The sequence below is a fragment of the Volvox carteri genome, assembly GCF_000143455.1.
Source record: "Volvox carteri f. nagariensis unplaced genomic scaffold VOLCAscaffold_53, whole genome shotgun sequence".
In the NCBI taxonomy this organism is placed as follows: Eukaryota; Viridiplantae; Chlorophyta; class Chlorophyceae; order Chlamydomonadales; family Volvocaceae; genus Volvox; species Volvox carteri.
The window spans coordinates 380,643-395,895 of NW_003307596.1; the positions used below are offsets into that span (position 1 = coordinate 380,643).

The 15,253-nt window shown below is 50.0% G+C and overlaps 3 protein-coding genes across 3 annotated transcripts; all 3 read right to left on the reverse strand.

The window, feature by feature from the left end:
• Nucleotides 1–212: 212 nt before the first annotated feature.
• Nucleotides 213–1,772, reverse strand: VOLCADRAFT_96554 (uncharacterized protein; the record flags this gene model as incomplete). The annotated part of the gene is made up of 2 exons (XM_002955617.1): nucleotides 213–572; nucleotides 1,518–1,772. 2 exons carry the CDS (start codon nucleotides 1,770–1,772, stop codon nucleotides 213–215), a joined length of 615 nt encoding a protein of 204 aa, XP_002955663.1.
• Nucleotides 1,773–2,045: 273 nt separating this feature from the next.
• VOLCADRAFT_96555 (uncharacterized protein) lies at nucleotides 2,046–7,769 on the reverse strand (the record flags this gene model as incomplete). The annotated part of the gene is made up of 7 exons (XM_002955618.1): nucleotides 2,046–2,573; nucleotides 3,073–3,231; nucleotides 3,423–3,920; nucleotides 4,155–4,667; nucleotides 5,105–6,070; nucleotides 6,693–7,250; nucleotides 7,677–7,769. 7 exons carry the CDS (start codon nucleotides 7,767–7,769, stop codon nucleotides 2,046–2,048), a joined length of 3,315 nt encoding a protein of 1,104 aa, XP_002955664.1.
• Nucleotides 7,770–9,572: 1,803 nt separating this feature from the next.
• VOLCADRAFT_96556 (uncharacterized protein) lies at nucleotides 9,573–13,352 on the reverse strand (the record flags this gene model as incomplete). The annotated part of the gene is made up of 3 exons (XM_002955619.1): nucleotides 9,573–11,435; nucleotides 11,750–12,834; nucleotides 13,316–13,352. The coding sequence occupies 3 exons, from the start codon at nucleotides 13,350–13,352 to the stop codon at nucleotides 9,573–9,575; spliced, it is 2,985 nt and encodes a 994-aa protein (XP_002955665.1).
• Nucleotides 13,353–15,253: the final 1,901 nt, after the last annotated feature.

Here is a 15,253-nt window from a genome sequence, read left to right on the forward strand (position 1 = left end):
CCACGTCGGCAGCCGTCCTTCCCCAGCAGACTTCTTTTGCGGAAGTTGCAAGGTACAAGTTCCACATGCACGTGCAGGGGTGTCTATAAAAGCCGGGGGTCCCCATGGACGGTAGTTTGGCTTTCATGCGGGCACGCGGGGTTATCATAGCTAAAAAGGCCGGGCTTATCATTGCGGCTCGCTTGGTGTGGCTGATCCACAAGGGGCAACCGTCAGTTCCGCTGACGATTGCGAGACATACCTGGTGCCGGCACTATCACAGCTCCACCCAGGCAGAGCGCGTTTGCGGGACATAACATGCATGCTGAGTTTTGCGCACGAAGGGTTATGTTCATAGATTTGAAGTAAGGGATCAAACTGCTACTGCTGTCGGCAGCAGCTGCAGCATCTGCATCCACGGAACTTGGTATGATCGCTGTTAGCCACGGTCGATCGTCCTGCCACAGCCCGTATTCTTGAGGCGGACAAGCCCTGCAGCCTGTCCATGATGTTTTGTAACTGCTGTGCGAAAGGTCAAGCGTCTGCCCGACCCCGCAAGGCAGCACCTCCACTTCCATCTCCAACGGTGCAACCTGCAGTGCGGTATTAGTTATGCGGGCAGCCATGGCTAAGTAGTAGCGTGCCGCAGCACGGGGGTTGACAACACTTCTTGGCGCTAATAATGTGCCTGGGCATATAAGATTGCATATTCACGCCAAACATTTCCCAAGGGACATACACGAAACTGACCACAAGATTGTAGGTAGCAGATAACCACATCGAGCGAATTTGATGAACAGCTGAAGCTGGTTAAGGAGCCTCTCAAAATGCATAGGCGCACCGCTACCGCATAACAGTCTGGACAGTTCGGTTAGGTTTTGGCGTAATCTTCCTTTTTGAGCGATAGGATATTAGTTTTTTCTTACGCGTTTTTACGATATCTATTTCTTTCGGACAGTCTTTCGACTGGCCCTTGGGCTCCCGCCTAGTATAGGCCCGTTACACCTTTGGAGGCAGTGTTTTTAAAATTTTTCACCGATGGTAATTTTTTAGTGACCAAGTGGTTACCGTGGGGGTTTTCCTTGGCAACCACCTTACACAATTTTTCCCCAGCGAGTATGCTGAACAGGAGCCCACTAGAACCGTACACCCGAAGATCCAACTTTGACTCTATGTACGGCAACGTGCTCCCATAGCTCAGTGAAGTATCACTGCTCCCATCCAAGCGTCAAAAGACTATTTAGGTGGTCACTAAGGGGGTATGTGGCCCAATATCCTGGCGACCACCTGGTTACTGCCAGGTGACTCGAAACATTTCCTAGTGACCACCTTCTGGAAAGGAATTATTTTCTCAGCAACCATTTGGTCACTAGTAACCACTTTTAAAAACACTGTGTTTGGAGGGTAACGCAACTCTAGGTGTAACACACACAAACACACTATTTGTACCCAGAACCGGCAGGCAGCGGGCGGTCTCAACCCCAGCCACAGAGTCGTGCATTCTGATGAACTCAGCCAGCCTAACACCCGTAGCCCACCTTGACGAATGATGAGTCATTAGTTGTTAGCAGCAGTATGAGGCTGTAGTAGCCGGGCCACGCTAACGTCTTGACTCCCTCCCATGTCGCTGACCCGTTCACTACAGACACTGTCAAGCTTTTATTCAGGCCAGGATCCAGGTTGGCCACGTCATTGTCAAGCCAGGGTACGCTTCCATCCGCTGCCGTCTGATTGTAAAACGCATTTGACGCAGACCGTGGCCGAAGCACCAGGGTAATAGTTGATGGTGCCATGTCTGCATGTAGATTAAAATTAGAGCATTATTCCGTTTGTTCCAGCTGTATAAGCTGGTTTGTATATGGGAACACATGCGCATGAGCCCTAACCGTGGAACCTGGAAGTTTGCCACAATTTTTGAAACTGTGGTTACGTGCATACGTGCATTACAACGGATACATATGTACACATATGACAATTCGATCGTTATCAGAATGGGTACCAGGATAAGCACGGAATATTGGGATCTTTGTAACGAATTTTTATTGGCTCTGCAAGAAGACAAACAACTACCTACCCCAAGTAACGGCCTGGCCTGACATGTCGTACAACTGTGCAGTGAGGTTGACAGCGAACCCGGGCTGGAGCTGTAGACGCTGACTGTACACCAAGTCCGTGTCCAAAAGACGCAAACCCATGTATGCTGCTGGAAGCGCAAGGTATGATTGTTGTCGCATGGCTGAATGTTGTTTGTCGCTTGTTGGTTGTTGATTGCGCATGCAACTAGAAAGCTGGCTGAGGAGCTGATCAAACCATTTCTGCGACAGACCCGCGGCCACAGCAGCCGCCCCAGGTAATTTCCCATCTGGAGTCGCCATGGTTAGTACTTGACCAGCGATAAAGTCAGGGTTGTCATTAGCACGCTGTGTAATCGAGTCAGCAAGAAACGTTTTGACCAGGAGGGGTACGTCGTCATCATAATGCCCTGCAGCTTCATCTTCTCCCGCATCGTACAGCGATTCCAAGATTTCCCACTTCCCGTTGCACGATACTTGCAGAGCTGATGCTAGGAAATCCTCCATCCAAATTGTGTGTTTCTGTAGAGACGAAATGGGAAGTGAATGGGACCCGGCAGCAGTGACCGCAAAGGAAGGCAAGATGGAACGTGATAAATCGCCCAGGTAAACAGACATAATGTAGCAAGGTCCCCAACCCACTAGACCACAAGCAACAGTTGATGGGTGCCCCTATCTAGACGTCACGCCATCGCCACTACTGTATGTCCCTAACATACGTCCGAACGCTAGCTCCGTCGAAAAATCCAGCATTTTGTCCAACCCACTGAACGACTATCTAATCCAGTGCTTGCATACCCGACCATTTGCCTGCCCGATAAATTGTAGAACTTAAAATTCTAAAAACATTAATTGCTGTTACAAATGTTACTAGACTAACGGAGCCATAAAGGACCGCTGCAGTTAATTTATATATTCTGGTGGTATGTTCCAAGAAAAATTAACCAATAAATGGTTGAATAAAACCTGCTGCTATAAATGCCAAATGGAGCGAGCAACCGCATTATACACATGCGCGTACCTGCTGCGGGGATGGTTGCGTCATGCCTTCTGCATCTAAAGTGACCGAAGGTAACAAGGTATCTCCCAACTGGAGAAGCCAGCAGTTTGCAGTAGCCAGGCTGTCAAGCAACGCCCAGGACTCATCCCAGTTCCTCACCCGGACGTCATCGGTGCCGACCTGTGCATCGTGATGAGCCAACATGCATTTAGTAGGCATGTCCTACCAAAAGATGGGCTGCTCCACAGGTGACAGGTGTATGAGTTCCCATGTTATCATAAATCGCAATGCATTAAAGGAAATGTGACTCGTTACCTTTAAGCCAAGGCACGTACATCATAATGCACACACGTGGCGCGCAAGGCTCTTACCAATCCGTTGGATGCGGCATTTGATAGGCTGGCTTGCTTGCAGCGTTGCGTGGATGCGATAGCGCTCCCCAGGGATGCGTAATTCGGCTGCTCCAAGTTCACGAGGCTCAGCACGCCGGCAACCTTGCCAGTTATAAAGAAACCACCACCCTTTCCTTTTTCTCCGGGCTGGAAGGAATCCTTCCCTTGGCAACCCTCTAGCGCGTCACTCGACAGGGCAGCTGCATTATCATGGACCCGGGCTCTATGGACAATCATGCTCGTGTATTGAGGCGTTTCACCACCTAAGGCAGTGTTCCCAGTTAGCCCCTCTGCTGCTATGTCATCCGTGGGACCCGAAAAGGTTAGACCGCCGCCAGAAACCCTAGCGATGTTGCCTGTAATATTCACATACTCCAAGAGGAGCCGCCTGCAGCCATATGCCCAGAACCCGCCACCAGAGCCAGAAGTACTGCTGTTCTGTATGGTGCTATGGCTCAGCACTAATGAAGAGCAGTTCTGCGCCGACATGGAGCCCCCCCCTTCACAGGCTGTGTTGCCAAGCATCGTCGAGTTTAAGATTGTCAAGGCGCTATTGGATCCAAGAAATATCGCACCACCGTGTTGCCCAGCAGTATTACCCACCAACAAAACAGACTGCAGCATCAGATGCTGATCGACATTTAATTCGTCGGGACAGCAACTCGAAGCTGTGTAAGGTGTTGGGGGAGAACCGAATGCACTCCCACTCACTACCTGGCCAACCTTTGAACCATACAAAGCATAAATGGCACCACCTGACAAGCCAGCGTGGTTGTGGTTCATGATACTCTTTTCCACCAACAGCGATGAGCTGCAGTTAGCGTCCACGAGCAGAGCACCACCATTCCCGGCTGCACTGTTGTCACTGAAGTTGCAGTTGCTAATAAAAGCATGCGCATCCTTTTGAAGCTGCAGTAGAACAGCGCCTCCATCACCACCAGCTGCATGGTTTTCCCCACCAATGGAGTTCTCTAAGCGGACAAATCCATTGCTTCGTACATCTAGCACACTGGCCCCGGCAGACACGGCAGCCTGGTTGCTAATCATGCTCAAGTTCACGAGTGTTGCACAGGCATCCTGGCCGACCAATGCATATAAAGCTCCAGCACTGCTCAGGTCGGCAGCATTTCGGTTAAAGGAAGAGTCAAACACCTCAACGCTAGCGTTGGCGCCTCTCGCTGCAAGAAAAACAGCTCCAGCACGCTGAAGCACGGCCCTATTTTTCTGCATAAAGCAAATTCAATTGCAATTACATTGGCAAGCATTGATGATACATATGAATATCCTGAAGTCACGCCTTGACGGCATTGGAAACACTGCTATAAATCCTTCGTCTACCTTGCCATCTAAGCAGGCAACCAAGTGTTCCGCCGATGAGCAACTCCACTTCTGACAACGCATTTGTCAGTTTTAGGCATGGTTTGTGAGTATCATTCCACTATTGCAGAGTTGCCGAAGCAATTATATTTGTGCCGGTGCACTTATTAGCAGCTCAGGCAGCAGATAACCAGAGCTAACCGACGTCCCCCTCGTCCCCCAGCATTTATGCCCAGCACCGTTTAATCAAAAACCGTAATCAATATGCGATAAAAGCTTCCTTTGCTATGTACTAAAGTGGCGTGCAGCAGGGCACGAGCGAATTTTTGGTTTCCTGAACTCACCTCGAAGGAGCAGCTTGCAATTCGGATCTGGCCGTTACCCGATGTCATATACAAATAAAGGGCGCCCCCATACTCTCGGTCAGCAGAGTTCTGAGAAAAAATGCACTTTTCCAGCTTAACATTCCACCTGGTACTACTTTCACTGCTGATGCTGCATTCCGTTTCATCCCAGAGCTTGCGGCGACCGTTTTGGCGGCTGTTACTCAAATCAGCATCCTTCCCAATTGCATCTATCCGTCGTTGTGTTGGGTTTTGCCGCTGCGTGATGAAGTCACCATCAAGCAGGAGCCTCGGCTGTTGACCGGACATACTTTGTGCCTGCTGGGAGAAACCAGCACCATTGGCGACAGCTGCAAAGGCCGAGGTCGTCACAAGCCCCAGAGTAGCGGTAGAGCGTGCCATCTGTAGCGCACCCATCGCCCCACCACTGTGTGTTGCATGATTATCGGTGAAGTTGCATCTGGAAAATCGTGAGGCACAGGAAATAAGCATAAGAGCACCTCCGGTTCCCCCGTCGCAGCTATTCCCCTGAAAAGATGTATTATCAACCGCAAGATGACAGGCGTCTGTGAAGTTCCCTCCTGAGTCAGTCGGCTCGTGCCATATCATCAGTGCACCACCGAAGTTTGCCGAGCTTGTAAAATCACCAGCAACTGTTCCCGCTGTGTTGCCTTTGAAGGCGCTGTTCGAAATGCTGACCGTAACTTTAGAGTTTGAGGCGTCACGTACTGCAATTGCCCCACCAGCACCCAGTGCGGTGTTTTGGGTGTAAATGGAACCGTCAATCTGCAGCAATGCACTGGTTTCCGAACTGCAGGTCTCATGCGGCTTAAGATACAAAGCTCCACCGTCTGCTACGCCCGCAATGTTCCCGACGAAGGAACTGTTCAATATGCTGATATTCATATTGTCCCCGTACAGGGTGCAGCTTGGGTCAGTGGCGTGTGGCAGGAATACTGGTTCAACCTACAGGCAGTCAATAATCGGTACATACAGGACAGTGCATGCATGAGGAATATCACAGCAAGGGGACTAGCTGGTTTACCTGGCTTCAAATTATACAAACGTTCCCCCTCGCGTGACTGTATCCTTCTTTATAACAAGATGTGCGGCAACTAAGCGGAGTCCTTTGATGGTGTCATTGCTTGCGTGGGCCCCCTAAGCTCAGTAGTTAGGAAGTCGAAACGACTATATTGTCATAAGGTAACGCAAACAGCTCACTCAAAGCATGTGCACTGGACCAAAGTGTGTACCACGTGCACAGGCCAGGCATATACAGATGCCTGACACACAAGTACCCCGATTCGGTTGGCTTGCGTGTCGGTCATGTAGATTGCATGATTAATATTTATCCGTATAACACAGATGAGGTGTTGGCACCTTAACCCATGCATGCAACTACAGCTTGGAAGGCAACTACTTGGAGGGCCATACACCTGTATGCAACAGAGGCGCCCTGTTCAAGATGTGCGTTTTCGTCTCATCAGGACGGATTCCCAATGCAATGCACGGTCCGTTGTGGCCCGATGGCCCTACCCTGGGGTAATCCCTTGCGGTCTGGGGCCCACTACTACTACCAAGCACTCACCGTCCCTACATAGAAAGCTCCCCCTGAACCGCGATGAGCCGTGTTGTTGGACACACTGCTGGACTGCACGAGGATCTCAGAAGGGAGTTGGGCCAGGAAGACTGCTCCACCGTCGTACTTCGCGGTGTTGAGGGAGATGTCACTTCCCTCGCCAACCTGTATGTCGGCAAATCCATTAACGTAAATCGCACCGCCATTCTTGGCACCGTTCCTGCTCAGCTGGCTTGCACCACCAATCCTGACAGAGCTGGCTTCCTCAGGCAAATTGAAGGCCTCGATGTACATAGCTCCACCGCCATCTTGGGCTGTGTTGTCAGTCCATTCGCTTTTTCCAAGCAAGGAGACATGGACAGCATGCGATACTGCATACAAGCCACCCCCCTTCATACTTGCAGTGTTGTTTATGAGGGTGCTCATGCCATCCCAAGTCACGGCAGCTATGCGTGGCATGACCAGTTGTGAAGCGTTGAGGGATATTGCTCCACCAGAGCCGCCGGCTGTGTTGTCCTCCAGCCGGCTACGGTCGGTTACTAACATGGAATTGATCGCAGCAGCCGCCTGCAGCAGGGTGCGTATGTGCATGAGAAGAATAGGAGGGTTAAGAGGAGCTGCCGACGCTAAACATTCTCCTTGGCGCATGCATACGATAGTGTTGGTACATATGTAGGTGACTATTCTATTCGCACCACCAGACGACCCAGCCTCGAGCTGCAAAAGCTGCATGTGTCAAGTTGAGTCTGTAAGACGAAAAAGAAGTCAATAAATGTTAAATGATAGCGCAGTCCAGCTGCAGAATTTATTCATTCAGAGGCAGGTAGTGGGGGCGGCACGGCCATCCCACAGGCTGTTGTATGCAGAGCTGGCTGAACTCCCCTTACAGTATTACATGTTGAAACAGATCCTCCGTTTCTGGAACCGCTTTCAAAAGCAAGTGGGGCCCATTGCTCATGCAGTTTTACGGCAGGAGATAACCGATGCTCTGACCAACCCGGAATGGGAGGGTTGGGGAGCCTCAACGTTACGATTGTTTTCCTTCTTGGACTGCAATATTTGGAGCGGAATTCCGCAAGACGTCATGGGGGTAAAGGAGCGTGTTAACTGGTTGTTGAGTAGACCTCTACCCGAAGGAGCGGTGATACCAGCACGAAGGGAGCGTTTGATGAGCGGCTGGGACCATGCGCGTCTGACTGTCTTGCCAGAGGAGTACCAATCAGATGGGAAGCAACCGAGCGTGCAGACGGTCAAGTATAAGATTTGGGCTGCCCTTTTCGGGAGCCGCAGCCGTCATGTGGCCAACACATGCTAAGGTTTTCATTCCTCGTTTAGCACATCGTAAGCTAATGCAGTTTCGTTTATGTTGCTGGGCTTTGGAGGCAAATAGAGCACGAAGGGGCAAGTACCATGTCCCCAGGGGGCAGCGGTTTTGCCACTGTTGTGGTACTAATAGCCGAATTGAGGATGAAAAACACGTGTTATTGGAATGCCCAGCCTATAATGATAATCGTGCTGAAGAAGGATTCGATCATCAACAGAGCATGTTGGAGGCCATGAAATGGGAACCAGTACGTCTGGCGAGGATGTTGGAACGTGTGTGGGCTCACCGAAATTCAGTTATCCCCTTTGGACGCTAGTCTGGGCTGATGTGCGGTGTCTCCTGTTCTTCGTGGCTTTTAGGCGTATAGATATTGCCCTTGGGCCTTCGGCTCGTATGGGTAGTTTTACAGGTATGGGGTCACACACCCCCAACCATGTAACACACACACACAAAAATGCTTTTCTTTGTTATACACACATAAAATATATTAACAAGCGCCTTACTGTATCCGGCCTAAAAGCTTCTGTGCGATTGCAATTTCAGCTCGAATGTCTAGGATGTAACATCATTCATAGTGGCGAGCGTGGTGCAGATTGTGATGACACAAGCTGCAGGCTTAATGCGGGTATGAGACACGTGCGTCCCAATCAGGACATGCATCTACGTCAATGCTGCATGCTCAATCAACATCACCACAGATTATAACTTCACTGTTTAACTCCATCAGTAACACTGACTCATCATTATACCGCCTGTTGGCGTTCACATCGCCAGCAAATCATGAAATATTGGCAAATGTTTGCTCGTTGCGACACACGGGAGCTGCACGTGTAAAGCGGCACATTGGATGACATCGCCGTTTGAATTACCGTTAGATGGCATTGACCACTTTCCCATGCTCGTGTAAGAAGGGTTCAGCGTCTTTGGCATCTCCCTGAGTATTCTTTGCCTGGTTACATTGGTGCGAATTGCTAGGAGGTGGGAACTTTCCGGATCGAATCCAGTTGCGAACATATCACACAACAGGCACGATGCAGCATACTCTCACCCCAAAGGTGGATGCCCGGGTGGGCGAGAAGTTTACCAGCTGAGTAAATACCAAAGTCCTCCATCTCGGACGGGGAATGACGATAACATACAAACTCGAAATCCTACGGGATCTCAAACAACCTAAATCCTACGGGATATGCCCGGGGGCGCCCGAGGACGTTCGCTCGAGGGGGGGAGGAATGTAAAAAGGGTTCAGCTCTCTTGGCATCTCCCTGAGTACTCTTTGCCTGGTGTTAAAGCTCGAATGTGTCCCTGAAGTGCTGCTCAAGAGGTGCACCTAGCAGCCGCCACTAGGCTTGGCGGGCGAACCGAAATTTAAGGACAGCATCTGCGGATTTGAATTTATTCGAAAAGGATCCTGTACCCGCCTCAACTATTTGCGCCGTCATTAAGGTATCTGTACCTCAAAGCTTTCATGCCTTAAGAGGACTGTATTCATGGTTACATCGGGCAAGTCGCAGCTGGACGGCTATCGCAAGACCACGTACCCTACTCCTGGTCCCAGTTCCCTATCTTCATACCTCAATGGCAAGGGCACCTCCATGGCCGAATAGAGCTGTGTTGTTTGAGAGGATACTTGAACCGCCAACCAGAACTCCTTCGACACCACCTCCTGTAACTGTCGCGTAGATTCCACCGCCATCAGACATGGCCCAATTGCTGGAGACGTCGGATGCACCGGTGATGGTGAGATTCAAGCTCCGGTGAGTTTGTAGATAGAAGGCACCACCTTGTCCTTGTGCAATGTTCAGGGCTACAGTGCTTCCCCGCTCCACAATTGCATTTAGAGACGGCTGGAAATCTAAAGGAGCGAGCATCATGTATATTGCACCGCCATCATAAACTGCACTGTTGCCGATAAAGTCGCTGCCATCAATCCTCAATTGTGTATCAATTCCTGTGCCGTACATGTACAAGAAACCCCCATATGCAGCCCTGTTGTAAGATGCAACCGAGTTCATGTCAAACAGCAGAGTGTACCCCTGAAAAGGCCAATCTGCACTCAGCAATGGTTGCAGAAGTATAGCTCCACCCCTGGCCCCAGCCATGTTGTAAGATACGTTGCTTCCGCCTGAAACAATTAGCCCAGGATGTTGAGTGCGTTCGGGAACAAAGATAGCTCCACCATGACGCTGAGCTGAGTTGTTAACCAGGAATGAACCTCCCGTTATAAGCAATGGATTCTTCATGCTGCTCATGCCCAGATACATGGCCCCCCCGCTGCATCCAGCGTTAAGGGTGCTGTCATTCCCGCTGGAAGTCCTCACCAGGACATCCGGAAACTCCCCATCGAGCACATCGCTGTCATAGCATACAGCAGCGTTGTTTTTGAGGATGGTATTGGACAACTCCACCGCAGACAGGTCTGCTTGGATATCCACACAGATAGCGCCACCATTCCCTGTAATAGCGGTGTTGCCCGTAAGAATGCTGCTATCCAGGGAGAAATTTCCAGGAAAACGGTCGCTGTCTTCTCCACCTGGTTGACTAGCTATGTACATTGCACCCCCATGGCGCAGAGCTGTATTATTTGCAAGTACCGCCTGTTCACGAATGGAAATGCCGCCTGCTGGAAAATCCTGGAAAAATGCATATATACCACCACCATCACCGTCGCAATGATCGAATGCGTGAAAGCAACGAGCCATGTTTTTGGAGATGCTGGCGTTTACGACACTCAGGGACCGAAGCCGGCATATGCTTAGGTACATGGCACCACCGTTTCCTCCACTGGCCCAGTTATCGATAAGCTCACTGCCACCACCGAGTAGCACATTCGTGGTGGTGGAGCAGTTGCCTTGCCCTTCTACAAAAATCGCCCCTCCATGATGACCGGCCTGGTTCTGAGACAGGATGCTGACCCCATCCACGACGAGGCTTTTCAGACTCGTGCTTTTGCCACCTATTGATAGAGAAATGGCTCCGCCATTTCCAGATACTGCTTTATTACCGCGCAAGATGCTTCCATCATTCACAAGGATGCTTCCAATGGGCCCAGTGGTAGCCTTGGCCCAGATGGCTCCTCCGGATGAACTCGCATTGTTGTATGACAAGTTGCTGTTGCTAACTCGGATGGTTGTGAGATTGCCGTATGCATAAAAGAACAAGCCACCACCGTTGTTCGCTTTGTTATAGGACACCGTCGTGTTGGAAATCGTTACATTCCCAATGTGGCTGCCTTGTAGTGCGGCACCTCCACCTTGGGTAACAGCAGAATTGAGGGACAGGATGGACCCTTCATCAATGGTCAGGTGGACTGTTCCACCCCAACCGTCACGATAGTGAATGCCACCACCATGCATGTCGGCTGTATTGCTCGTGATGCTGCTGTTCCTGAGAATAACTAGGACGTGGCGATTCACACTACACTCAGGAACCTGCAAGGATTCAATGGTGCAGGGGCCCAACACCTGTTGCATCGCAGCACATGGTAGCTTTGCGTGACTTGGAAAGTTTGGTTAGGTATAAGCCTTTGAGTACTGCTTTATTTGAGCTCGCCTGCCACCTTGACAGCTTTAGGATAAGGGTATGTACTATCAAAGGTTTTAATAAGTTGAAGGTTGAAAGCTCATCGTGGCAATAAAAGACATTGCAACAGTGTTGTGACGAAGGGGGCCCTCTGGGGGCCATGTACGCCATAATAAGCACAGCTGGCACATGTTATGTATGTATGTATGTACACGAAACATACCGCTTCATAGGCGAACGGACTTCGCATGGAAATGCCTGCTCCGCACCCTCCTCTGTTGTAGCTGAGGACGGTCCGCTCCAACACCACAATAGCATTTATCTCAGCAGAACCCGGTGGATGTTCCAGGTTGCACAGGCTTTTATCATCAAGCTGGTAGATGATAAGGATTGCCCCATAGCCAGTGAAAGGCGGACTGTTGTCATCATCTTCGGTGCATAAAACTGCATGCAGTGGCAGCTCCTCTGATATGCTGCTCGTGGGCACGCCATTATCGTAGGACGCGTACACAGGTGAAGGATATGCAACCTGTAGCTCAGCAACGGTGGAGGGCTGTCCTCCATTGCTTAATGGTCGCGGGGAAGACTCCACTCCATGATAGAATTCCACCGAGTTGTTAACGAACAAGCTACCCTGAATGAAAACAGCAGCATTTGGGCGCGCCTCAAGTAAAAGGCAAGCCCAACCCAAGGCATCACGGACATCTGAGCACCGGATACCATCAAATGTTGCGGATTGCAACCCAGTAACGCGGACTGCGCCATAAGCTGCTTCCCCTGGCGGGCGATGCAGTGCTTCCAGGGTTACATTTCGTGTGGTCAGGGTGCTGCAGTTGAGGATCTGCAGCAATGGTCCCACGCTGCTCAAGGGGATTCCTGACACCACCGAATCCACCAGCTGCAGGTGAGGCACGTTAACAATGTCAAGGCCCCAGTCCTCAGACATTACAGACCGGTAGGCATTATCATATGGGTCGTGGTATGGGTCATCATCCCATGAAATGGCTGTAAAGGGCCGCGCTGCAGCACTCCAGTCGCTCTGAACCCCCGACAGATCAGGAATCCCGCCACTACGCTTGAGGGAAACTAACAAGTTTCGACCAAGCTGGACCTTCACAGCTGCATCCGTGCTACTGTTTGTGGCATCAATGGTATCGGTGCCAGTCTGGTCGCCCCACCAGCAGTGGAGACGGAATTCTGCCAGGGAGAAGCTTCCCTCAACAAAGCCAGAAGCGCCCCGCAAGACTATGCTGCACGTATGGATAGGCTGCAGTGTCTGGGCATTGCTGAGGTGTTGCTGCTGTGCTACTGCGGGCGGAAGCCAGGAGAACGGGCAACGCGAAGGGAACAACACAGTAGGAATGCCGTGATGCACACCATTGCAAACATGTTGCCTGGGCTCCAAAAGGCACCAACTTTAAAATTGTTAAGACCTTTACCTATGCCATCAGCGGTCGGAGTGTGGAGGAACCGTGGCCTAATTACAATATTTTCCCTTTCATTACATGACCAGGAAACTACTTTCCTTGTACATTAATAGATGGACTAGATCTGTCTTGCGCAATTAGAGATAAACATTAGACCGCGCACACGGCAAAAGGCCGCTTAACAAAATTCAAATGCAGCATGCATTAAAACGGCGCAATATACGGAGAGTATATTAATACGGAGAGTACAATAATATTGCATTATTCAAGCAAGGCGGTAAGGCAAACTGGAATTGTAGGTGAGCCAATGTCACGGTGATAAGTAAGCTTTGATTGCTGCAAGATTGCGTTGTAACTCTTACCAAACAGGAGAAGGAGAAGGAACATGAACGTCCTCATGTTCCGGAAGCGGCGGTGTGCAGTCTATTTTTCAGCACGACGGGCGTAGTGTTCTCAAAACGCCGCTGCAGCTGACAGGAGACAGCCCACAACAAATGAATAGATAAATGCAAAAATTGATGCTTTCTGTTTTATTACATGGAGCCAGGTATGGCAAGCAGAACCGGCGGGGGAGGATGCCACCTCCCGCAGGACTAACATGTACTCGTACTCGTCCAAGAAGATAGAAGTTGGTAAAAGACTTCTTGTGGTATAACTTATGCCGTAGTTCAGTGTTGAGCGGGAGGTTTAAAACTGAATCAAGCGGATGATGCCTTTCGGGAACACCGGTTGATAGAATTCGAATGTGCTAAATACCCATACCTTGCTTGCACCAACGTTAGCAAGCGATTTCGTTTTGGATAAACTTCCATGAATGCCGTACTGTCTGCAGGAAGGTCCTACTCGCCTAAATTCATTCTGTGGTCATAGTAAAACGTTAGCCTCTCCAGATCTTTGACATGCGTAAATATTTACTACGGTTCCCACTGTGGTGCATTTGAGTGTTGTACAACCCTCGATTGCCTTTATCTGTTGTCCTTGTTGCAACAAAATTTGGCATATCCAGGGTAGGAGGTTATCCTTTCACATCCCTCCCTTTAATATTCGTTAACTGCATTTTTGCGCAATCGTCCAGACTGGTCTATGCAACTGCCGCGATAAAGCAATTGGCTATCCTGTTATTTGCAGTAAACGTTACGCATGACACGTCATAGCGCAACTAAATTCGGCATGGCAGGAGATGCTGGCCTAATTAAGCAAGCGCCCCTGTGGCCCATTTCTCTGCATTACATGTATCCATTACTGTATCCACCATGCACTATATCCATTACTGTATCAAGCTTGATAATAGCCGCCGGGGACAGCAGAGCCACCTGACCCCGGGGCCAAACAGCTGCCGCTTATGACTAATATTTACATGGTCATGAAGCCAGCGACACCAAAGTGGTTAAAATGTGCTTCGGATTAAGGGAATTCACAATAAGAAAAAGTCCTAGGGGCCCTGGCGTTGTCCGAGGTGCTGCAACAGTTGTGACGAGAGTCAACCTAGAATGCCAACTCGCGCAGGATCTCCATCAAGCACCAAGAAACATCTTGCAACAAAAAACACGTTGAAAGTCCCCGAGTCCAGACACCATCCAACCGTTCCCCATCCACCCAACGGTCCAACCGCGATGGAAGACGTATTCAGGTGGAAACCACGCGCTACGCGTATGTAGGCTTGCCCGAAAGAGGAATTGTCTTACTGTGTAGTGGGTGCGGTTGAGGGTGCTTCAGCCTGTGTTGTGATGGGATTTTTGATAAATTGTACGAGTACGGTTAGTCTTGAATGCGGGATGGAAAGCTTACAAGGAGCAAAGCTAATTGATGAGTTGTGCTTGTGTAACAATACACGCTACCATACATGCTACCAATACATGCTAAAAGGCAGACTTGATCTTCTGGAATGCCCGGGATGTGTTGGGTAATCCTGGGAATTGTTGTGAAGATCCTGAAATTTGTAGTTTGTACAGACAAACACGGTAATACAAACAACATTAACGTGCTCTTCCTTATCCTTTCTCTCTTTACTTTTCCTTCCTCCATTTTTCTCTCCCTCCATACCCTCCTCAGGTCCTCTCTTTTCCTTCCTTAAGCGCGTCTCCTCTCCTCTCCCTCCACGCCCTCCTCTCGTCTCTCTCCTCTCTCTGTGAAAGCCTTGCAAAGTAATCTTGCGTCTTTTGCCCGTCTCTTCCTGCAGTTCTCGAGTATAACGTTCTATAATTAATTACTAGTTCTCCTTTAATGACTTCTCTACTTTGCTTCCCGCTTCACATTGCCATTTTTCGGGCGTCACATCTCATATGTCTGGTCGATTTGCG